Source organism: Jaculus jaculus, chromosome 1, assembly GCF_020740685.1.
Source record: "Jaculus jaculus isolate mJacJac1 chromosome 1, mJacJac1.mat.Y.cur, whole genome shotgun sequence".
Lineage (NCBI taxonomy): Eukaryota > Metazoa > Chordata > Mammalia > Rodentia > Dipodidae > Jaculus > Jaculus jaculus.
The window spans coordinates 298,693,049-298,716,981 of record NC_059102.1 but is presented as its reverse complement, the minus strand read 5'-3'; the positions used below and the strand labels follow the sequence as shown (position 1 = coordinate 298,716,981).

The 23,933-nt window shown below is 42.2% G+C and overlaps 1 protein-coding gene and 1 non-coding gene across 6 annotated transcripts in view; one reads left to right on the top strand and one right to left on the bottom strand.

Moving 5' to 3' along the window:
* The window catches only part of Abl2 (ABL proto-oncogene 2, non-receptor tyrosine kinase), a 115,262-nt gene continuing 91,329 nt past the window's right edge, over positions 1-23,933 (bottom strand). For all 5 annotated transcript variants that reach the window (XM_004658748.2, XM_045149839.1, XM_045149846.1 and 2 more), the window contains 8 exons: positions 19,960-20,232; positions 18,472-18,556; positions 17,971-18,148; positions 17,108-17,292; positions 13,779-13,931; positions 12,393-12,482; positions 6,458-6,631; positions 1-5,793 (listed from right to left, as the gene is read on the bottom strand). In XM_004658748.2, the coding sequence (XP_004658805.2) occupies positions 4,076-5,793; positions 6,458-6,631; positions 12,393-12,482; positions 13,779-13,931; positions 17,108-17,292; positions 17,971-18,148; positions 18,472-18,556; positions 19,960-20,232 (2,856 nt within the window). In that variant the 3' untranslated portion in view covers positions 1-4,075. The remainder of the gene's footprint in view (positions 5,794-6,457; positions 6,632-12,392; positions 12,483-13,778; positions 13,932-17,107; positions 17,293-17,970; positions 18,149-18,471; positions 18,557-19,959; positions 20,233-23,933) is intronic.
* On the top strand, positions 8,299-8,488 carry LOC123458022. Its single transcript, XR_006635357.1, has one exon. It is a non-coding gene; the product is annotated as a U2 spliceosomal RNA (small nuclear RNA).

The following is a 23,933-nucleotide window of genomic DNA, read 5'->3' as shown; positions in this document are numbered from 1 at the left end:
AAAAAAAACACCAAAAAACAAAAACAAAACAGGCTGGCATTCTTTAACCACAAAGTGCAGATTTGTGTTGAAGTCAAATGTAGAATGACCCTATGTACTCTTTATCGTAACTGAGAGAATGCTTGTTTGGCTAGCATGGCCATCACCCAGCATTCAAAGCCCCTCCAGCCAGGGTATGCAGGGAGCATGTGCTTTAGAAGTGTGCAGTTCATGGACTGATTGTCTACATCCAAGCCTTTTTTTTTTTTTTGGTAGCATCTCACAAGGGAGAAAGCATGGTGGAAAGTTCCCATAACATCAGGTCTCTCAAATTCTCAGCTCTGCTCTGCCACTAACTGAGCTAATGGACAAGTTACTTAACCATCTTCCTCTGGTTTCTTCATCTATAGAGAAGAAAGTTTTGACAGCTTCTAGACAGTACTGAGTATCTGAAACCTGGAGATATCCTTAGGAAACACATTGGCTGAGACATCACCCTACTTGGAATTAAATAGGGTTAATTTATCAGTTTTTCTTTAAAAGCCCCTAGGGGATTGTTGTGCCTTCCTGGATTAGGAGTAAATGAGCATGCAGGAGTGCTCACTGTGCACTGGGCAGCTAAGCTATGTATCTTATAAACAGTATTTCATTTAATCTTTACAACAACCCTGAGGTAGTTTTATTATCATCATCCCTGTTTTGCAATGAGGAAACTGAGGCTTACAAGGTCAAATGACTTGCCTTCTAGATTGACTTTAGGGCTTGAACTCCAAACCACTATCTACACTGCTGCATACTTTAAGCTCAATAGCTCTGTCTTTAGTTAAATAAATATGGGCTGTTATTTAACAAAGTCAGTATGTTTTATTTACTGGGAAATAATTTACCAGCCAACATTCAACTGAATTATAAGAAAATATCTAATTAAAACTTAATGTAGCTGGGAACAGGTCTCTACTATAATGATCTCTACATAGAGGTCATACATACTTGAAAAACACTGAATCAATTTCTTGCATAACAAAGCTCATAGCTCAGTACCAAGTTCAATTCACTGAAAGAACATGTGCAAAACACATCTTTTAAGAGAGGGCCTTTTTAAAGGATATATATATGTATATATACATACACATCTGAAAACATGATGGAGTCCACATAAAAATGTGCAATTTAAATTTTACACAAACCGTTTCAAGAGAGTATTTCCTGTTAAGTACAATAAGGTTATATTCAACACAAAACACTGCATTTGAAGGTAGGAAATCTAAAGTGAAAGCCCATTACCTGTACAGGAAAGGAATTAGGCTGTGTAACCCAAAGATATGCATTTATAAAACAATTTTAGAAACTGGAGACACCTTGTAAGGGCCTTCTCTTGTATCTGCTTTGCTTTTAGGCTACATAAAATTAAACTACATTTTCAATTTCCAGAAGCAGATTTCTCTGTTCTGGATTCAAGCCTTTTAATTTACTTAAGCTTTTCTTTTCTTGTCCTTTTAAGCTGGTCATTTGTAAGAAGAAAAATGATACTCTATACTTTACAACAAGTTGACAGTGCCTCTTTAACCTGAACCCTGAGGCCTCAATCCCTGAAAGTGACATAGTTCAAGCATTATGTGGATGGAGTGTGCTAAAACATTTAATGCTACTCGTGACAGTGTTGAGAAGAATTCAATTCAGTTTATGGATTTAGTGAGCACCCACTGTAAGCAAGACAGACCTAGGTGCTGCCCTGAGTAAGACACAGCCCCAACCCTAATCCTTCAGACTGTGAGAAAGCCAGGGAGCTGAAATACACTCAGCAGTGTTTCTCCAGCAGTTATTCTCAGAGCACTTGTTTAACACAAACAAACGCTTGGTAATAGTGATGATCCTCTAGCTTGCATCCCATGACAGGTATAAATTTCAAAGCAGCATAAAAGTCTTAAAGTTTAACTTCCTCCTTCCCATCTTCAGAAGGCTAACTGCTAAAGTAAGTGTATGGGCACATATGAGAACGGGGAATCATGTAAGGAAGAAGCTGGGAGGAGAATAGTTGGTGTTTAAATTCAAATTCTCTTCCAGCTGCTACAGGGAAGTGACTCTGACCCCTACACACTGCTGGGGCACTCCCAGAGATCACCAGGACTATCTCCTCCTGGAGTACAGGAATGACTCAGATTTCCTTTCTTTTCAAAGAAAACTAAAGTTCTTCCTGGTCAAAAATGTCAATCTCTACCCTGAACAGTTTCCCCCACCGTAGCATTCCAGGCCAATTAATATAAGCTTGGCAGTTCTGAATTGATTGGTTTTTGCTATTTGGCATAGAAGAGAATGAAAAACAACCCAACACTGTGCTAAAGGAGCTTTCTAGAGAGGATCTCAAAGGGAAAGCTGTACGCTTATTTGCAAAACACCCTTGAGAACATGGTATTACTTTCAATTAATAGATTGAGAGATGGGAGCGGTGGCTTGACAGTGGTTGGATGAGAGCCAGGAAGAAAACTCCTTGCTCACTGTTGAATTCCTATCTTCCTACATGGGTAAGCATTTGGGAGAATAAGATAAAATATTTTGTATTGGGTTTTCTTTCAAGAGTGTAGGAGAGTATTCATAAAGCTCTTTTTTAAAAAGATGAACAAAATATAACTGGAACTAGACCTGATACCAATAACATTAATAAAATCTAACCCATCAGATTCAGTTTCCATCTGCCCTAATTAGCTTCAATGATCGTAACGGAGTAGGAAAGGGAAAAGCCTGTTTTTTAAGGGGAAAAATGTATCTGAAGGTTAATTCTTTATGTTTCTAAGATCTAACTGGTGCTCCCTGAAAATGACCTGCTCCTTTTATTAAAATAGACTTGAAATGACAATATAAATAAAATATACTCTCAACATGAACTATGCAGACAACCACCATGATGGGAATGGGGACAGTGAGCAGAAAAAGAAGAAAAGAAAAAACAAAAAACTAAGAACAGTGTGGAAGTAATTCAATCCCACAGAGAGAGAATGCCTTTCCCTACTGTCCACTCAGACTGACATACATTAAACATACAAACAGCCATTTCTATCAGGCAGGCTTCCCTTCAGTTTCAGGCCTCTGAGCATAGCCATATAGTTTCAAAGGACCATCTCCTTGGTATTTTAGTTTGCAAAGATAAATAGCTGCCCGAGTCCTTGGCTAATGTCAGCATGCAGGGACAATGAATCAGAAGACTTCCTCTGAGAACCTGAAGTGACCACTGTTTTCAATATCAATGTTGGTTAATGCCCTAAACGCTGCCAGGAAGAAAGGAAGACAGCCTGTCCAGCAAGGGTCTGAGAAGCACTAAGATGACCCCTATGCCTATAGCTTACAGCCAGCCACCAACAAGCAGCAAGGTGAGCCTGGTCCATTAGGAAACAACGTACTGCAGACTGAGAGAACTGATTGCTAATTAACGTAAGATTAAATTTTGCAGGAGGTTATCCATCTGACTAAATTTCCCAACATTCTTTACTTCTTGCAATAATACACCAATAGGAACTAGCACAAGAGAGACAGAAAGGGGTACATTTCCCAGTTTAGTATTCTAGCAATTCCATTTGCAGTTCTTACTACAGCAGCAATGACCTGTGGAAGCATGGCCAACCACCACTTCCAACAGACTTGAGTAAAACACCTCCTGGTACATTTCCCTCTTAGCTTTCTTGTTTCCAAAATTTGTGAGTTTAAGCATAATCACCCTCAGAACCTACAGGCCAAAGCCTTTGTCTGTGATGCAGAATGACTGAGAATGGCCCAGTCTAGCACCCCCTATCATTCCAGGTAGGGATGGGCTGTGTTTCTTTCTTTACAACCTTACGTCATGTTCCCTCACTTTCCAGTGTAATTTCCAACTTGTCCATCATTGCCTTGCCCCACTGAATTTACCTCTCCTACACTTATGTGGTCTGCTTCTTGCTATTTTGAGATGAACCTGTAAACGTGAGAACTCAGGGATCTGAGGTACTTCACATAAACACACTCAAGTTATCAGCCTTTCATATTGTGAAAACAAGAACACAGGAAAACAAGTCCCTTTCCCTCACCCCTCAGAAATGTGTGCATCTTCCCACTAGGCTGACAGTAGCTACCTCTGCACCACATCACTGATTTCCTGTACACATGACAATAAGTTATTAAGGACAGGGTTTGCCCCAGGCACACCAGCAGCTGCTGAAGACACCTGCAGCTCCTGCAGGCTGAGTTCCAGTTTGCTCACGGCTTCTCGGAAGGCAAATTTGTTGCGGGTCTGAGGGATGCAGTCCACGTAGCCTGAGCAGTAGTCAAGCAGCTGGTGTCCAGTGTCTACCAGTTGGCTATTGGGAACAGGTTCCGTGATTGCACTGCACAGTAGGTCAGCACATTCCAGCAGGGCCTCTTTGCTGATTTTGTCTGCTGAGATTTTCTCAGCTGCCTGTTTTGTTTTTCTCAAAGCTACTTTAGTACCTGCTGTGCCATTGGCCATTTTGGCTGGCGAGATGGACGATGTGGGCAGAGGCACTTGAGGTGGGGGCATCAGTGGCCTCCCGGGTTTCCCACTACTGGGCACTGGCCCTGGAGCTGCCTTTTTTCCTCCCTCCTGTGTTTCTGAATTGGACTGTCCTGCAGGCGGCTCTTCCTCGGGGTCTGAGCATGAAGATGGATGCTGCAGTAGTCTCATCACTGGTGGCGGGGGTGGGGCACACTTTGGTTTTACCCGTCGGGGCCGGTCTTTATCTCCAGAGGATGTGACCTGATGCTCAGATAAGAGCTTGAATTTATTCCCCTGAGAGTCTGTGCCAATGAGCTGCACATCAGCTGGAGTGTGTTTCAGAGTAGGTGAGATAAGGACTGGCACTTTGTGGTTGTGAGTGGTTGGGAGGACAGCGACAGCTTTGGCTGGTGAAGACCAGCCTGGCTGTTCTCCATCCTCTGCGACCCCAGGAACCCCAATTCGTGCCCCACCATTCCTCTCCTTACCTTTGGGGACAGCTGCTACCACTCCAGCTATCCCCACCACTACAGAGTCATTTTCCGTAATGGCTGGATCCCCAGAAGGGACTCTCAAGGGAAGAGCTGTGGCTCCTCTGGGCAATAGTTTGGCTTTTGGTCTCTCCCTAGTTGGAGCAGCACCTTCCTCTGACTTTTTTGGAAGCATTTCATTGGCCCTGTCCACATTCTCTTCTGGCTGAGAAGAGGTGGACACTGTCCTTTCCAGCTGAAGTTTGGACCTCTGGCAGTTCCTGGGAAGGGTCATTGCCATCCTATCCTGCTCTGGAAGCCCTGAGGACATGGAAGATGTAGAGTTTGACCTTGGAAAAGGCTTGGAAGTGTCATCACTGGTTGTGGGTTTACCTGCTCGTAATCCCAGTGTCTTTTTGATTAAACGAGGCGTAAAGAAGCCTGTGATCCCAGACCACCCACTCCCAGCAGTGCCACTGCCCCCACCCCCACCACCGTCGTCATTACACAGGTTCCTCTGTGCAAAACTCCCCCCATAGCACTTGGGTGGCGCCAGATTCGCCTCTTGTTGGCCAGGAGCAAAAGAGAACCCATCAGCATGCTGGAGAGAAGCAACAGATGAGAAGTTACCCGTGAGTTCGTATTTCTTGTGGGGCTGATTCTCCATTTCTCGAAAGGAGCTGCTGCGTTTGGGAGGTGTGGGAGCATTTCTCTTCTTCATGAAGGAGCTAAAGAAGCCACCCTTCCTATCCCTGGTGAAGCATGTCTCTTTGGCATCTTCCAAGAGGCTGCTAGGTGACTTGTCTCTTTGCTTTCGAGGCAGTGCTGGGGACCCGCTAGAGGCCTGTGTACTTCTAATGAACCCTGATGAGAAAGCCCAATCAATAATGGGAAGATAGGATGTGAACAAATTAGAGTAACTAAGGCTGAATTTACTAAATGCAGGCGTTCACCTTACTCAGAGGAAACTAACAAATATATTACCATTTCACAGGGATTAGTTTTAAATAAGATGTGATTATAATAGTGCAAAAACCTGCTGGCTTTCCCTCTAGTATTCAGACTCATTGAAGAAATTTTTGTCTCCCCCCTGTATCCCAGCCCGCAAAAGCAGGAAAAATGTTTTAGGAGCAAGAGGTTGAGAAAAGGATGCTACTGGAATGTTGAAGGGCAGGCCACCTGTGCTGGCAATACAGGGCCAAAGTGCTAAGGGAAACAGATGCCACACTACCCTCCTGAAAGAAGGGCATGGAAATAAGAACAAAAGCAGCATACTGCTTGGCGTTTTTGTTTTTTTTTAAAAGAATGTTTTTACTTATTTGCAAGGAGAGGGGGGAGAGAGAATAGGCATGTCAGGGCCTCTTGCCACTGCAAGACACAAATGCCACTTTGTACAGCTGGCTTGCATGAGTACTGGGGAATTGAACCCAGGCCATTAGGCCTTGAAAACAAGTTCCTTAAAATGCTGAGCAATCTCTCCAGCCTAGCCTCTTGGTTCTTTAAACAGAAATTTCTATTTTGATTCTACCTGGTGCTGAATTGGAAGCTGGATTTTCTGTGGCATCTTGTGGCCCTTCAATGTTCTCCTTGTTCTCAGCCTGCTTCTTCAGTGTCCGGGTCTTGGAAGGAAGTAAAGGCAATCGAGGCAGGTAGGGAACAACAGATGAGGAGGAGGCAGCTCTCCCAAGCTCTTCAGCTACCTCTGTAAAGACAGAAGGACTGGTAAAAAACAAACAGCAAAGTAGTTCCCTCCCCCTCTAAGACAGCACACAACTGGGCTGGGTAGATGGCTCAGTGGGTAAAAGAACCTTAGTTTAATTCCCAACACCAATATAAAAATCAGGCATGATAGGGCTTGCCTATAACCCTAGTGCTGGGAAGCAGAGACTAAAGATCCTGGGGCTTGCTGGCTAGTTAGTCTAACCGAATTGAGGAGCTCCTAGTTTCAGGTTCAGTGAAACCCTATCTCAAAAACTAAGATAGAGAGGGGCTTGCTCAGTAGTTAAAGGTGCTTGCTTGCAAAGCTTGCTGGCCTAGGTTCAATTCCCCTGCTATCCATATAAACCAGACAGTACATGCATCTGTTTGCAGCAATAAGAGACCCTGACACACACACACATTTTTAAAAAAGAAATCAATCCCTTAAAAAATAAGGCAGAGAGTGACTGAGGAAGACACACACTGTCAATCTTTGGCCACCACATGGACACACACATTCATGTAACAAAAATAAATATATAAAAGCACACAACTGAGAAAACAAATGGAGGGTGCAATACTGAAATGCATATGGCACATACATGAAGATGAGGACAACGCCAGATGTTCCTTGCCTTCCATCTAATTTGAGACAGGGTCTCCCTTGTATGCTACTATGAACAACAGACTGGCTGGCCTATGTGCTTTGGGCTTCTCCTGACTCCACCTCCCACTGTCATAATACCATTGGGATTATAGCTTTACACTGATTCTAAGGGATCTGAACTATGGTTATCAGGTTTGCATTTCCTCCCCTCCTCCCAAGCCCCTCTGTCCCAGGCAGGGTCTCACTCTAGGTCAAAATGACCTCATTCAATAGTCCCAGACTGACCTTAACTCACAAAACCTTAACTCAAGGCAATCCTCCCACCTCAGCTGGGACTAAAGACACCACCATGGCCAGCTTGCAATTGTTTTTAACCACTGTGCCATCTCCCCAGCCCTAAAAATATCTTTTGGTAAACTCTGGTATTAGACTTCTATTTTCCCTTTTAAAAAATTTATTGGGGGTGGGGGAGAGGAGAAAATAGGCACGCCAGGGCCTCTAGCCACTACAAATGAACTCCAGATGTGTCTGTCACCATGTGCATCTGGCTTACATGCATACTGGGAAATTGAACCCAGAACTTTAGGCTTCGCAGGCAAGCACTTTAACTGCTAAGCCATCTCCTCAGCCCAATTTCCCCCTTTTTTCTTAACTGATTTGATAAATTACTAGGGGAAACAGACAAAACAGCTTGCTCAATTTCTTCTTCTAACATTAAAAAACTTGAGCTCAGGCTTGAGAGATGTCTCAGGAGATAAAGTGCTTGTTGAGTAAGCATGAGGACCAAAGAGTTCAGATCCCTAGGGCCCACAAAAATGCCAGGTTGAGTGTGGGGGCCTGCCTGTAATTCCAGTAATTAGGAGGTGGAGAGAGAATGTGACTAGACTAGTTGAATCAACAAGTTCTGGGTTCAAGTGAGAAGCTCTACCTCAAAAACTAAAGAGAAGCCAGGCATGGTGGTGCATGCCTTTAATACCAGCACTGGGAGGCAAAGGTAGGAGAATTGCCATGAATTCAAGGCCACCCTGGCTAAAGTGAGACCTTACCTCGAAAACAAACAGAGGATTGCCTCTGGCCTTTTGGCTAAGATCAAGTGTAGCATCTGTTCTTATCAGTTTAATATCTGATACATCCTCTATCCGAGGACAATATATTAAATGGATTTTTAGAGCTAGGAGTTGGAATAGAATCTTGCTCCATCTACTCCATACATCGACCTCTTCTTGAAGTACTTCCAGGAACGGTGCACAAAAACAAAGAGGAGAGCTATTGAGGCAGATAAGACATCAACCTCTAACCTCCAACTGCATGTCCACATGTGTGTCCACATGCATATAGGGACAAACGGACAGACACACCACCCACACACACACAAAACCTGGAACTTAAGTGGTTAACTCTTCACAATTATGAAGTAAAGGAAAAGCCAAGCATGGTGGCAAATGCCTTTAATCCCAGCACTTGGGAGGCAGAGGTAGGAGGATTGCTGTGAGTTAGAGGCAATTGTGAGACTCCATAGTGAATTCCAGGTCAGCCTGGGCTAGAGTGAGACCCTATCTCAAAAAAAAAAAAAAACCAATACCAAAGCCGGGCGTGGTGGCGCACGCCTTTAATCCCAGCACTTGGGAGGCAGAGGTAGGAGGATCACTGTGAGTTTGAGGCCACCCTGAGACTCCATAGTGAATTCCAGGTCAGCCTGGGCTAGAGTGAAACCTTACCTTGAAAAACAAAAACAAAACAAAACAAAAAAACCAGTAATTATGAAGTAAAGGAAAAATTCCCTAATTGTATTGTTCCATCTAACAGGCAAATAAACCCAAGAATATTCTAGGCTTTTTATTCCTTATAACAAGAAGGATGTTTACTGCTTAATTGTGTGGGTGTGTTCATGGGTAGAGGTTAAAGGAAAATTTTCAGGTTGGTCCTCTCCTGTCCATCTCATTTGAGAGGGAGGATTTCTCACTCTGGGTTCTCAAGTCTCTCATCAAGAGCTTTCTGGATATTCTTTTGTCTCCATTTCACATCTCAGCATAGGTGAGCTGGGATTATAAAAAGCCCATGACCTTAGATTGTTATATGGGCCAAAGGTATTCCAGCTTGAGTGGTGAGCACTTTAACATTGAGCCATTGCCTTAATGACTTGTTTTTTTTTTTTTTTTTTTTTTTTAAAGGCAGAGTCTCACTGTGTTATAGGTAGTAACAGCTCAGGTTGACCTTGGAAACTGAACTTGAAACCTGAACTTGCCTTGGTTTCCAGTACATGGGTACTGCAGAATCAAACTGGAGCCAGCAGGTTTTGCAAACAAGTGCATTTAACCACTGAACAATCTCTCCAGTCCCATTCTTTTTCAATATATATGTTACACTCAGATAAAACTTGTAGATAAGTCTTGTTTATACCCTTATTTTCTGAGCCTGTATTTCTAGGAATAGAAATAAAAATATTGCAACTTGAACTACATCTACCAAGGCAATATAGTTTTTAAAATTTTTATTTAAGAAAGAGAAAATGAATGAATATGGGCACAACAGCACCTCTAGCCAGTGCAAATGAACTCCAGATGCATGTGCCACCTTGTACATCTATCTGGCTTTGTGTGAGTACTGGAAAGTCAAATCCAGGTCCTTAGGCTTTGCAGGCAACTGCCTTAACTGCTAAGTCATCTCTCCAGCCTCCAAAGTTACAATATTTTAAGACTTATTTTTCCTCTCCTCTCTATCATAAGTATTGTGACTATATAAGAAATACTAAACTCAGCAGGGCGTGGTGGTGAACGCCTTTAATTCCAGCACTTGGGAGGCAGGGGTGGGAGGACTGCTGTGAGTTTGAGCCCATCCTGAGACTACATAGTGAATTCCAGTCAACCTGAGATAGAGTGAGATACCCTACCTTGAAAAACCAAAAAAACAAAAAAAAAAACCCAAGAATACTAAACTCATTAGTGTTATTTATGGAGAGACAAAAAATTAGGTTAAATGTGAAGAAACAGTAACGTAAGAATAACAAGAGCCGAAGGAGAGAGGTATCTCCTCATGATTTGTTGGCCCGGGGAGGCCAAAGAATCCCCTAAAACAATGCAGGATATTGTCACTGTTCTTGGTTGTCCATCAAAAACTAGATGGTAAGTCCCTGATGCTGAATATATCACACACTGGACTGGACAGAGAGAAATCAAGATGGAACAGAGTGAAGAACTTCCTCCCTGCTGGCTAGCTTTGATAGTGCTATGCAAACTCCTGAGGGAGTTCTGCATGGTTCACAACTGATGAGCCAGGTAAGATGTGCCCGGTAAGATGTGCCCACTGGTGCAACAGTGGCATGACTGCTATCAGAGTAACCAACACTTTCTGATTGGACTTCTGGCCCATTAACACAGGAAGGAATTGGTCAAAGCCCACAGCTGAGGAGCTCATAGACCCTGGGCCTGGGGAGGGCTACTCCTATTGTTAGGTTTATTTTATATCCATAGGTTAGTGTTGCTCTTAGCCTCTAACAGAGAAGCCTCTTTTTTGCAGTGAGAAGAGGTTAGTGCAGAAATACTATCTGGCCAAAGTGCTGAGAATAAGTGACTACTGTGTGTTCAGTCTTAAATGTGACATCTTTATCACGCTTTTCAAGGCTCAGAAAACATCATAGAAGAGTGAGCATGAAGAATGTAAGAGCTGGAGGATGGGACAGAGTGCTGCCGAATGCTCTCTTCTGATGTGACACGTGGCCATTATGCTCATTAACTTGACAGCAGCTATGGTCTCCTTCACATGATTGAGCAACATTCCATCATGGACAAGGGAGCAGCTCATGAGGTCTTTCCCAGGGGAGTGACTGGCATGAAAAGTTGCTCAGGAGGAGGCAATCATGTTCTTCAGGGATTTAACCACTGCTGAGTTGCCCATGGTCCAGTAAATAACCCTTTACCCATGCTCATGCAAGCAATCCTAATTAAACTCAGGTTGCCAAAATAACAACAACAATAATAAACAAACAAACAAAAATGCAAAAACAGGCAAGTAGAAAGGGGACTAGTTGTTGGGAAGAGAAAGGGTTGTAGCAGGAGTTTGAGGGGGATAAGAGAGGGTAATGGTGAATACAATCAAAATACATTATATAAATGTATACAGTTGTCAAAAAATAAAAATACTAATAAGGACTATGGTGACAGCTCAGCAGGTAACACCACTTGCTGCACAAGCATGAGGACCTGGGTTTTGATCCCCATAAAAAGCTGGGCATTGTCATGAATGCAGGTAACCCCAGTGCTGAGGAGAATAGAAATGGGAGCCTCAGGACAGAAAGATAGCCCAATGGTTACAGTGCTTGCCTGCAAAGCCTAATGACATGGGTTCAGTTTACCACTACCCCCAGAAAGCCAGATGCACAGAGTGGAGCATGCATCTAGAGTTCATTTGCCGTGACTAGAGGCCCTAGTGTACCTTTTCTCTTTCTTTCTCCCTCTCTCTGCTTGACAATAAATAAACAGGGAGAGAAGGAAGGAAGGGAGGGAGAGAGAGAATGAATTCTGGGGCTTGCTGGTCTGCATGAAGAAACAGCAGCTTCAGGTTCAGTGAGGGACTCTCTCAACAAAGTAAGGCAGAAGAGCAATGAAGGAGGACAATTTTATCTGCCCTTGGCATGTACATAAATAGGGCACACGCATCTACACACACCCCATACATATTACACACAAACATACATACCTGCAAAAATAGGGACCACAAGTTAACTCATCATCTTGAATCAGTCAAAAACTGGAAATACAGATCATTCTCTCTCTCTTTTAATTGTGTGTGAGTGTGTTTTCAGGTGTGAATGGCATGTGCATGTGGAGGTCAGAGGACAACTTCAGATGCTAGTTCTCTTCTTTCACCTTGGCTCTCACTGTTCTTTGCTGCGTAGGCCAGGCTAGCTGGCCACAAGCTTTAGGGAGTTTGCCTATCCCTGTTTCCCCTTTACTAGTAGGAGCACTGGGATTACAGACTTAGTGCTACCATGTTCGGCTTTACATAGGTCCTATGAATTTAAAGTCAGGCTGGCATGACTACACAGCAAGTGCTCTTACCCACTGAGCCATTTTCCTAGCCTAAGACTAACATTTTAAAATTACCATCATTTCTACCACCAGGGAACCAGACACCAACAGTTAATCTACAAGAGTCTCACCTTCAGAAATGCTAGAATCATGGAACATAGTTTCAAAAGCTTGATGTGTTTCAGCAAAAGAGGGCCTGTCAGCAGGACTCCACTTCCAGCCTATGTGACAAAAGAAGAGAAAATTAAGCCTCCTTGACAGAAGAATTGCATTATCTAGTAGCACAGCAGACAATGAAATTCAGGCATCATGATGTGCTTACATAAGTGAGATTATGATATGTTTCTTGTGAGAGTGGTGTGGTGGCTTTCCAGTTCCAGACTTTAGGGGTATCAAGAGCCCACTTTCTGGGACTGGTCATAATTAGCCTTGGTTTTCATTTCCTCTATTGCAAAAATGAGGAGGGATGGCAAAATGACTTAGAAAATGGCAAGTTTTCTTCTGTTAGAAAAATGAAGAAAGTTCAAGCAATCTAACCTATAACATTAAATGTATATATTCAGAAATTCAACAGGGTATCAGAGGAAGCTTAGCATTCACTGACAAAGGGCAGTATGGGATGTGAACCCTTAAAGAGAAAACTATACAGCAAAAGAGTTCCATCTGAACCCAGATGAAATAGTAATTCATCTTTCTACTTTCAATCTTCAAACAATTCAATACTTTTGTTTATATTCATAACAGAGGTCACTTTTAAGCATTCTCCATAGTGTTTTTTAAAATGTTTGTGCACATACGTGTGCAGGTATGAACACATAAAGAGTCCAAAGGACAACTGCAGGTGTGTTCCTCAGGAATGTCATTCAGCTCCTATGAGACAGGGTCAGCCACTGGTCTGGAGCTCACCAATTAGGCTAAACTAGTTAGCCATTGTGCTGTGGCTTTTATATGGGTACTTGGAAGCACACTCAGCTACTCATATTTGTGACCTTCTGGCTGAGCCGTCTCTCCAGATCTGTCTCCATAGAGACTTTCAAAAAAAATATTCTGCATGTGTGTGCATGTGTGAGTACGCACACACAAATGAGCATGCCAGGGTGTCTTGGCACTGCAAACGAATGCCCATCCAGATTTATGTGGGTGGCTAGCGAATTAAATCCTGGCCAACAGGCTTTGCAAGCAAGTGTCTTAAAATGCTGAGCCACCTCCCCAGACCTGTTTCTCCATACTGATTGACAACCATTCTCATTTAGCTGAAAGCAATCTTCCCCTAACATAATCTGCAGGCACAATTTCTTATTATCTTAGTAAATACACAAATGTTCCTGAGAAATTGGTTCTATATTATTAGATTTGATAGTATATCATACACTATGCCAATTGACTAATCAATGACAAGCTTTTTAAATATTAACAAGGCTAAAGTCAATCTAATAACACTGAGAGAAAAAAAAATTCCCCATTTCATTAGCCAGAATTGCCAACATTTCAAAATCAAAATATGAAAAAATACGTACATGCTCTCATAAGTTCATACACTTTAGGGGGGCATCCCTCAGGCTGCTCCATTCGATACCCTTTTTCCAGGAGATCATAGACTTGAGACAGGTCAATACCTGGGTATGGTGACATTCCATATGTAGCAATTTCCCACAATAGTACTCCAAAAGCTGTATAAAGGGGTTTAAAAAATTTACGTATTTTTCTTATTTCTTATTTTTTATAATTAGGTAACTTTTAACTTCTCATCGCACAGTTATCACAATAACATAGCCTCTTACCAAATCTTGCAGTATAAGATGTCATTCTTCCTAAGATGTCTACTCTAAGAATGCTATAGAAAATCTTTAAACAGTTTTTTGGTCTGTTGTTTTTTCTTTTTTTTTTTTTGTTTTTTTTTTGAGGTAGGGTCTCACTCTAGCTGAAGCTGACCTGGAATTTACTATGTAATCTCAGGATGGCCTCGAACTCACGGTGATCCTCCTACTTCTGCCTCCCAAGTGAATTAAAGGCGTGTGCCACCATGCCTGGCTGACAGTTTTCTTTAAACTACCTTTATTTAGAAGTTCTTTACTATGAGGGATAGTAAATTATGATTTTTAAAAAGCTTGTGGCATGAGTCAACTATTCATAGAACAATAGTTATTTCATGAGTTTCATGATTTTAAAGTCACCTAATGTCAGGAGCAAAACAAAGAACAACAGAAAAAAAGTACCATTTCATTTGAAATAAATTTTACAGAAAAATTGCTTGGTTTTTATATTTGCACATGTGGGGGGGGGGAGCATGCTAGGACCACTTGCCAATGCAAATGAATGCTTGCATCATCTGGGGCACTTTTAAAATTTTTGTTTATTTATTTGAGGGGGGCCAGATAGAGAGAATGGGCATACTAGGACAACAAACTCCAGATGCATGCACCACCTTCTGCATTTGGCTTATGTGGGTCCCAGGGAATTGAATCTGGATCTTTTGGCTTTGCAGGGAAGCCCCTTGACTGCCAAGCCATCTCTCTAGCCCCTAGCTTGAATTTTTAAGGATAACTCAGTTAATATCAAGTTTAATATGTCTAGTAAAAAGTGACTTAGAATTGTACAAATCCTACAACTATGTCTACTGTCCACTGTCCAAACTATGGACAACTATAGGTCCACTGTCCAAAAATCCCATCTGTCTACTAAGTCTCTCTACTAAGTCACTGTGCTTCTCAGGGCAAAATTTGTTACAAGAACAAATTGTAAAGCCGGGCGTGGTGGCGCACGCCTTTAATCCCAGCACTCGGGAGGCAGAGGTAGGAGGACTGCCGTAAGTTCAAGGCCACCCTTAGGCTACAAAGTTAGTTCCAGGTCAGCCTAGGCTAGAGTGAGACCCTACCTTGAAAAACAAAACAAAACAAACAAACAAACAAAAAGAACAAATTATAAATGAAATGTCATCAGTTTTCCTTAAAAAAAAAAAAAAAGCATTTTGCATCACAGCAATCTGGAAACAAGCAATAAAAACAAATGCAAAAAGCAAGGACTTTCAAAAAGAAACAATACTTACAACCTCAATGTAACAAGAGGTCCCAACCTCAACCTTTGAAGGCATGGGCTATGGTTGTGTGCTTTTGTTTTTGAGGTAGGGTCTCTAGTCCAGGCTGACCTCTTAGAATTCACTATGTAGTCTCAGGGTGGCCTGAACTCAAGGTGATCCACCTACCTCTGCCTCCCAAGTGCTGGGATTAAAGGTGTGTGCCACCATGATGCCTGGTCCTTTTTTTTTTTTTTCCTTAAGACAGTTTCACTGCATAGTCCAGGCTGGTTCCTTCCTTATAATCCCACTCGCAGTCTTCTGAGTGCTGAGATTAGAGACCTATGCCATTATGTCTGGTTATTTTTGTTGTTGACATGGAGTGTCCCTATGTTGCCCAGGCAGATCTGAAACTCAAGAACTCTGTAATAGATTTTCCTATCTCAGCTTCTAGACTGACGGGAACTATAAGCATGTACAACCATGTTCAGCTGTAGAATTAACTCTGGTTTTGCAGTGCTGGGGATCCACCCAGGGACTTGCAAATGCTAGACAAGTGCTCCATCACTAAGATGTGACTTAACTACAGTTTGATGTAGCTCAGGGCTGGCACTTGCTTTGTAGCCCAGTTTGGCTTCAACCACGTTTTCATTTTAGCTTCCTAAGTGCTGGTAGGTTTATGAGTGTCCACAGTCATACCCAATTTCTTCTTTTTCTTTCTTTTTAATTTTTTAAAATTAATTAATTTATTTATTTGAGAGCCAGAGGCAGAGGGGGAAAGAGGCAGAGAGAGAGAAAGAGAGAATGGGTGTGCCGGGGCCTCCAGCCACTGCAAACAAACTCAATGTGCGTGCGGCCCCTGTGCATCTGGCTAAGATGGGTCCTGGGGAATCAAGCCTCAAACCAAGGTCTTTAGGCTTCACAGGCAAGCGCTTAACCACTAAGCCATCTCTCCAGCCCTCCTCTTCTTTTTCTAACATCATAAAAGAGAAGCTCTGAAGAACTGGGTAATTAGGTGTGTGTGGTGGCACATGTGTGAAGTCCCAGCACTAGGGAGGCTGAAGCAGAAGAACCACTGCAAGTTCCAGGCCAAAACACTACCTAGCAGGGATTTAGTGGAGGAGGGAAAAGGGAGGCTGGTGGGATCATGGTATACTATATGTATGGAGGCTGTCAATTAAAATGTTTAAAAATCCTCTCTCAAAAACAATTAAGATCATTTATGGACTGGAGAGATCAGAAACATAGCTGATATACTTTGGTGCAAGTATGAGTCCCTGAGCTCTGGCAAACCAGAGTGTGGAAATGCTCACCACTCACCCGGCCCCAGTGAGGCAGCTAGAAGGCTCTCTGGGCTCTCTGGTTAACTAGTCCAACTGAACCATTAAGTTCCAGGTTCAGTGGGAAATCCAGTCTCAAAAGGTAAGGTGGATGGCTGGAGAGATGGCTTAGCGGTTAAGCGCTTGCCTGTGAAGCCTAAGGACCCCGGTTCGAGGCTCGATTCCCCAAGACCCATGTTGGCCAGATGCACAAGGGGGCGCACGCGTCTGGAGTTCGTTTGCAGTGGCTGGAAGCCCTGGCGTGCCCATCATCTCTCTTTCTACTTGCCTCTTTCTCTCTCTCCCTCTCTCTCTCAAATAAATAATAAAAATGAACAAAAAAAAATATTTAAAAAGAAAAGGTAAGGTGGAGAGCTAATGAGGAAGACACCCAGTGTTGACCTCTAGCCTCCATATGCACATACACATAACATGCACTAAGACACACACATATGTAAAAAGTAGCACTTATAAAGAAGATATAATAATACATGCAAGAAACTCCCAAACTTACCCCAGACATCTGATTTAATTGAGAAAGTATTGTATGCTAGACTCTCTGGTGCTGTCCATTTAATAGGAAATTTGGCTCCAGCATGAGCAGTATAGGTATCTCCAGTCATCAGTCTACTTAAGCCAAAGTCAGCCACTTTTACCACATGGTTTTCCCCTACTAGACAGTTACGTGCTGCAAGATCTCTGTGAAAAACAGAACTTTATGTAAATCAATAGGTACAGCTATTTTACTCTTGGTTCTTTGTTGTTAAGTAAATATCATTAACATGATAGAAAGTTACTAATTTATATCGTTTGTATAGTCTTCACCAAGAGGCAATTTGTGATGCTAGAATAAAGGTTTTAACAAATGAATTCCTCAAATACCTCAGTACAACTTTCAGAACTAAGCAATAAACACTTTCTACAGGCTTTAAAAACTTTAAGATTTAGCCACTGAGCTGGACGTGGTGGCGCACTCCTTTAATCCCGGCACTCGGGAGGCAGATGTAGGAGGACTGCAGGGAGCTCGAGGCCAGCCTGAGACTACATAGTCAATCCCAGGTCAGCCTGGGACAGAGCGAGACCCTACCTCAAAAAGCAAACAAAACAACACAAAACAAGATTCAGCCACTAGATGGCAGCAGGATCTTGGATACAGTGCTGGGCCAAATGGGCTTTCTACTTTCAGATTCTAACAAAGACCTCTCATTAACATTTTGTAAAACACACAATAGGTTTATAAGTTGGGAATAACGTAATGGGCCCTGTGAAAAAGAGAACAACTTTCTATAATCATTTGAAAGTTTCTGAAAAGGGAAGCAAACCTTCCCTTCACCTTTATGTCAAGCAAGATGGATGGCTTCATCAGGTTCTACACACCTATGGATGAAATTCTTCTTCTCCAAATACTCCATTGCAGAAGAAATTTGAGTGGCCATGTAAAGCAGTACAACTGCAGTCACCTCTTCTCGGTTGCATTCTCGGAGATAATCAAGCAGATTCCCATATGGCATGTATTCAGTCACAATGTAAAACGGTGGCTCCAAAGTACATACACCTGACAGATGAAGAGTAGAGTTCATCTGTTAGTACATATCCACACACTCCCAATCACTCTAACCAGGAACAACTGGACAATTTTCAAGTCTAGCTCAACAATAATCCTTGCCATTCTGACATTCTAAGAGGTGGGAAGGTTGCTGGGTTTGAACTTCATCCTTACTAGCTAAGAGCTCTACCACTGGGATACATCCCCAGTACATAACATTTAATGGAGTGAATTCCCACCAATTTCCACCACGATGACTTGGGGGTGGGGAGAGGAACGGTGTGGTGTGGAGCCAAGTATTTATGAGGAAATTTATGGTTTGGCTTCTTTACCTAATAGTTGTACCAGGTTAGGATGCTTGATTTCCTTCATCACTGCAGCCTCTTTTAGGAACTCCTCCACCTCCATGGTATCTTCCTAGAAAAAGTAGGAGGTGAAAAAACAGGAAGGGTTCTCAGACCTCCATGTTAACCACTTATGTCAATTCACAATACCACATCAACTTTAAAAACAAAAAGGATCATTTAAATATTTTAGTTTATCACCTCAAGAAATGTTATTGTGTTATACACAAATACAACTAAGAATAATGTCCTTAATTCAGTATTAGATACTTTAGTAAAAATGAATAAGGCAAGCAAAATCCAACAATCATATCTTATAACTAACTAAAACACAGGATACTTAAGATTCAGTTCTCTGACAGCTTATTTCTACAGTTATTTTAGTGTTTGAATGAGAAGACAAAGCAGTTAACTATTTACATTTTTATCTTCCTGATTAGGCCATGTGCTGCTTAGAGAGTTAAGAACTTTGCAAAGCCTCACATATTTTTTTACACTAAGTATATGCTTAATAGGGGCTGGAGAGAAAGCTCAGCAGTTAAAGGCACCTGCTTGCAAAGCCTGCCAGCACGAGTTGAATTCCCTAGCACCCAGATAAGATAAAGTTGAATACAAAGTGGTACATATATCTGTGATCCCACATGCCCATGATAATGGGAGGTGCCTGGGCTAGAATGAGACCCCCACCTCAGAAAAACCAAAAAGACCCTGTGTCAAAGAAGGCTAAACACAGACACCTCTAAAGTTGCCCTCTGACTTCACACATGTGTGCAAGGATACACACACAAATAAACATGCCTAATAAACCAAGCTGAATACTACTCATGCCTACAGAAGAGCTCATGCGTGATGCATCAGAACCACTGAGACTCTGGGACAGTATTCAGAGTAAGGACAGTGTGAAAATGTTGTAATGTTACACCAGAATGCTTAATAAAGATAAAACAGTATCAAGAAAAAGATTTCTGTGAGTTTACGAAGAAATGATTCGGCCCGACATGGAAGTGAAGTCTGTAACCTTAACAGCTGGGAGGCTGGGGAAGACGACGGTGATCTGGAGTCCAGCTGGAACTACTTAATAAGAAGTGAGAGAACTCTAATTGCAAGGAGAAAGGAGGAGGAAGAGGTAGGGAAAGAAAAAACAGAATAGAAAGCCCCAATGATTCTTACATGATGCATCAAGAACTCTGCCCACCCAAGGTCAGTCTTAGCACAAATCATCATTTGCTTTTAATCCCACTAAGATCTACAGCCTCCAAAGACAAAGCTTTCCCACATGTGGGCTTCACTGCACTGTAGGGAATAATCTGCCCCTGCACTGTCAGCAATGGCACTTCGTTAATCACCACAATTCACTGAAGCTCTTGGCACCAGTGGGTGGGGAAGTGTTCCCAATTAAAGAAGGGCACCCTGATCTTAAGTGATTCAGCACACACACCAAAAGACAACTGAAAACCATAATTCTTAGCAGCCCACCTTCAATGTTTTCACAGCAACTGTAAGGCTGTATTTCTTCCAGACACCAACATAAACCTCTCCATACTGACCGCCCCCAAGTTTGTGCTTCATGGTAATGTCTGTTCTTTCCATTTCCCATTTGTCATGGATGGGGGACACACCATAGACAGTTGGTTTATTACACTTGGGTGCTGGGTAGTGTAATGTTGTTACCAGCCCATCGGCCACTGTGGAGTGATGGTGAACAAGCTCTGCCAAGGTGCTGAAGCGGCTCTCAGCAGTCACATACACCTGGGAGAGAAAGGAGAAAAGCTGAGCAGAGACTAGGAAGTAAAACGTATTTATGAATTTCACTGGCCTGGAGATGAGAGGGTAGAAGGTGCCTTTTTAATTTTTTCTGGCTTTTAGAGACAGAGTCTCATGAACCCAGCTGGCTTTGAATTCCTGATCCTCTTGCCTCCATTTCCAGGTGCTAGGATTACAAGCATTGGTCAGCACACCCAGTGGGTTATTTTCTTTCTTTCTTTTTAAATATTTTATTATTCTTATTTACTTAATTGAGAGAGAGAAAAACACAGGGGGAAAGAGAGAGAGAGAATGGGTGCACCAGGGCCTCCAGCCATTGCAAACGAACTCCAGATGCATGCGCACCCTTGGGCATCTGGCTTACGTGGGTCCTGGAGAATCAAACCTGGATCCTTTGGCTTTGCAAGCAAACACCTTAACGACTAAGCCATTTCTCCAGCCACCAGTGGGTTATTTTCATTGAGGGGAAGTTATAGAACTTCAGTTTAATCTTATTTAAGCCACCCTTCTGGTTCTTTCTAAATTAACTCAGCCTTGGAGGACACCTTCCCACATACCTCTCTGGATCATCAGGCTAATTTGTCTTCAGATAAGATCTAAACAAGATTGTAGAATCTGCCAGGTGTAGTGGCTCATACCTGCAATCTACTACCCAGTTCCAGGTCAGCCTGAGCTACAGTGAGACCCTGCCTCAGGCAGGCAGGTAGTTGAATCCAAACAGATAAAGTAGGTAAATAGAGAGAAATTCTAATTAAAGTAGGTGAGCAGAATTTGCCTCCTATGAAAGCTAATGAAATATGACCTCACACTATTCAGACATAAATTGATGACCACTTATTTAAGATTTTTTGGGAAGTTTAAGTAGGTATTATAACTTTTATTTAAGCACCATATAATTGGTTATAAAATTTACTTGCTTACAATGTGCTATTAAATGGTTAGCAAAAGCCGTAATTGGATGTTAGTGTAATTAACAAAATAGTTAATTTGTGATAATTAGTGAGAAGTACAGAGTAATATAGCAGTCTTTGGCTTTACATCCCAAGGGATCTTTCTCTCTCTCTCTCTCTCTCTCTTTTTATAGACAAAGTCTCACTCTATAGTTCCAACTGTCCTAAACTCACTATGTAGCCCAGGCTGGCTTTGAACTCAGGGCAATTCACTTTGAACTCAAAACAATCTGCCTGCCTTAGCTTTCTGAGTGCTAGGAATGTAGGTGTGAGCCACCATGCCTGGCTTTTTTTTTTTTTTTAATTAATTTAAACAGGGATTTCAATATATCGTCCAGTCTGGTCTCAAGCTCAAGAACTTCCTGTCTCAGCCTCATAAGTGCTGAACTTACAGGGATGTACTCTCATACTTAGTCTATTAGAAAATTAAAACTTTAGTTTAACCATATACTGAAAAGTATAAAAGTCAGGTCTGGGAAGATGGCTAGATGGTTAAAGGTGTTTGCCTGCAAAGACTGCCAAGCTGGGTTTGATTCCTCAGAACACATGTAAAGCCAGAAGCAAAAAGTGGTGCAAGCACCTGGCATTGATTTCCAGAGGCAAGAAACTGTAATGTGCCCATACCCATACACTCCCCCCTCCAAACAACACACATATGTGCAAATAAAATAAATAAATTTATTTATTAAAAGTATGCAATTCCTTTCCTTTTTTTTTTTTTTTTTTTTTGAGGTAGGGTTTCACTCCTCCTGAGTGCTGGAATTAAAGGTATGTACCACCATGCCCAGAAAAGTATACAATTTCTAAGTGAAGAATTTAGAATTTTAGCATTACTAGCCACCCAGAATCCTCCCAAGCTGTTGACTCTTGTGCAAAAGTAATCACTATGCTTCCTTCCAGTTATTTTGTACTAGCTCTGTATGAACTGTACGTATATGAAACTGTATCTGTCATTTGGTGTCTGCTTTCTTACATCCCCCCTCTTTTTTTCTTACAGTATAATTCACACCATAAAATTCACTATTTTAAAGTATACAATTCATCAGTATATTTACTAAGCTGTCCAATCATCACTAACCCCCTCCAGCATATGTTTATTACTCACAAAAGAAACCCCTTAGTTGTTGGGCATGGTAATGCACACCTTTAATTTCAGCACTCTGGAGGCTGAGATAGGGGATCACAATGAGTTCAAAGCCAGCCTAGGGCTACAGAGTGAGTTCCACGGTGAGTTCAGCGTGGGCTAGAGTGAGACACTGCCTATAAAAAAAAAAACAAAACACAAAAAACAAGGGGGCTGAAGAGACGACTTAGCTAATGTTTAAGGCACTTGCCTGCAAAGCCAAAGGATCTCGGTTCCATTCCCCAGGACCCATGTAAGAGAGATGCACAAGGTAGCACATGCATCTGGAGTTCGTTTGCAGTGGCTGGAGGCCCTGCGCGCCCATTCTCTCTCTCTCTCAAATAAATAAAAATAAAAATATTTAAAAAACAACAAGGGTTGGAGAGATGGCTTAGTAGGCAAGGTGCTTGCCTGTGAAGCCTGAGGACCCAGGTACAACCCAGAACCTACAGAAGCCAGATGGATGAATGGATGGATGGAAGGAAGGAAGGGAGAGAGAGAGGAAGGAAAGGGCCCCACAGCTGTTAACAATCATTCCCACTCTCTCCCTGGCAAACACTAACCTATTAAATTAATTTTATGTATATGAAAAGCATCTGCAGAAGAGGCCAACAAAATTCTCTGAAAGGGGCCAACAATGGTATTTTAGGTTTGTGGCTATAATCAGTCTCTGTAGCAAATACTAAGGCCTGCCTCATAATAGAAAGTAACCATGGATCATAACATAAGCAGGTGTACCTGTATCCCAAAACAAGTTTATTTACTAAAGCAGGCAGCTAATAGGCCCTAAGTTTTCCTTATAGTGTTGAATGAAAGCCCTATATTTATTTCTGCTGCAGGAAATTGCATTTTAAAATTACTCTGTAACTTGGGCTGGAGAGATGGCTTAGCGGTTAAGTGCTTGCCTGTGAAGCCTAAAGACCCCGGTTCGAGGCTCGGTTCCCCAGGTCCCACATTAGCCAGATGCACAAGGGGGCGCACGCGTCTGGAGTTCGTTTGCAGAGGCTGGAGGCCCTGGCGTGCCCATTCTCTCTCTCTCCCTCTATCTGTCTTTCTCTCTGTGTCTGTCGCTCTCAAATAAATAAAAAAAATATATTAAAAAAAATTACTCTGTAACTTATTTGTGGCTTCCAGGTTTTTTTTTAAATATTTCATTTATTTATTTGCAAGCAGAGACGAAAAGGGAAGGAAGAAGGAAGAGAGAGAGAATGGGCGCAACAGGGCCTCTCGCCACAGCAATGAAACTCCAGACTCATGTGCCACTTTGTGCATCTGGCTTTCCACAGATATTGGGGAATTGAACCTAGGCCATCAGGCTTTGCAAACAAGCATCTTTAACCACTGAGCCATCTCTCCGGCCCCTGGCTTGCAATTTTTATCTACAATACATTACTATGAATGAATGTTTCTGCATGTCTTCTTGCACACATACATGTGCATTTCTAACGGGTATGTGTTACTGTATAAGTATGAAGCTTCTCCCCCAAAAGACTTTTAATTTTTTTTTTTTTGCAAGGAGAGAGAGAGAGGGAGAGAGAAAGGGAGAGAATGGGCACACCAGAGCCTCTAGCCACTGCAAATGAACTCCAGACACATGCAACACTTTGTGCATC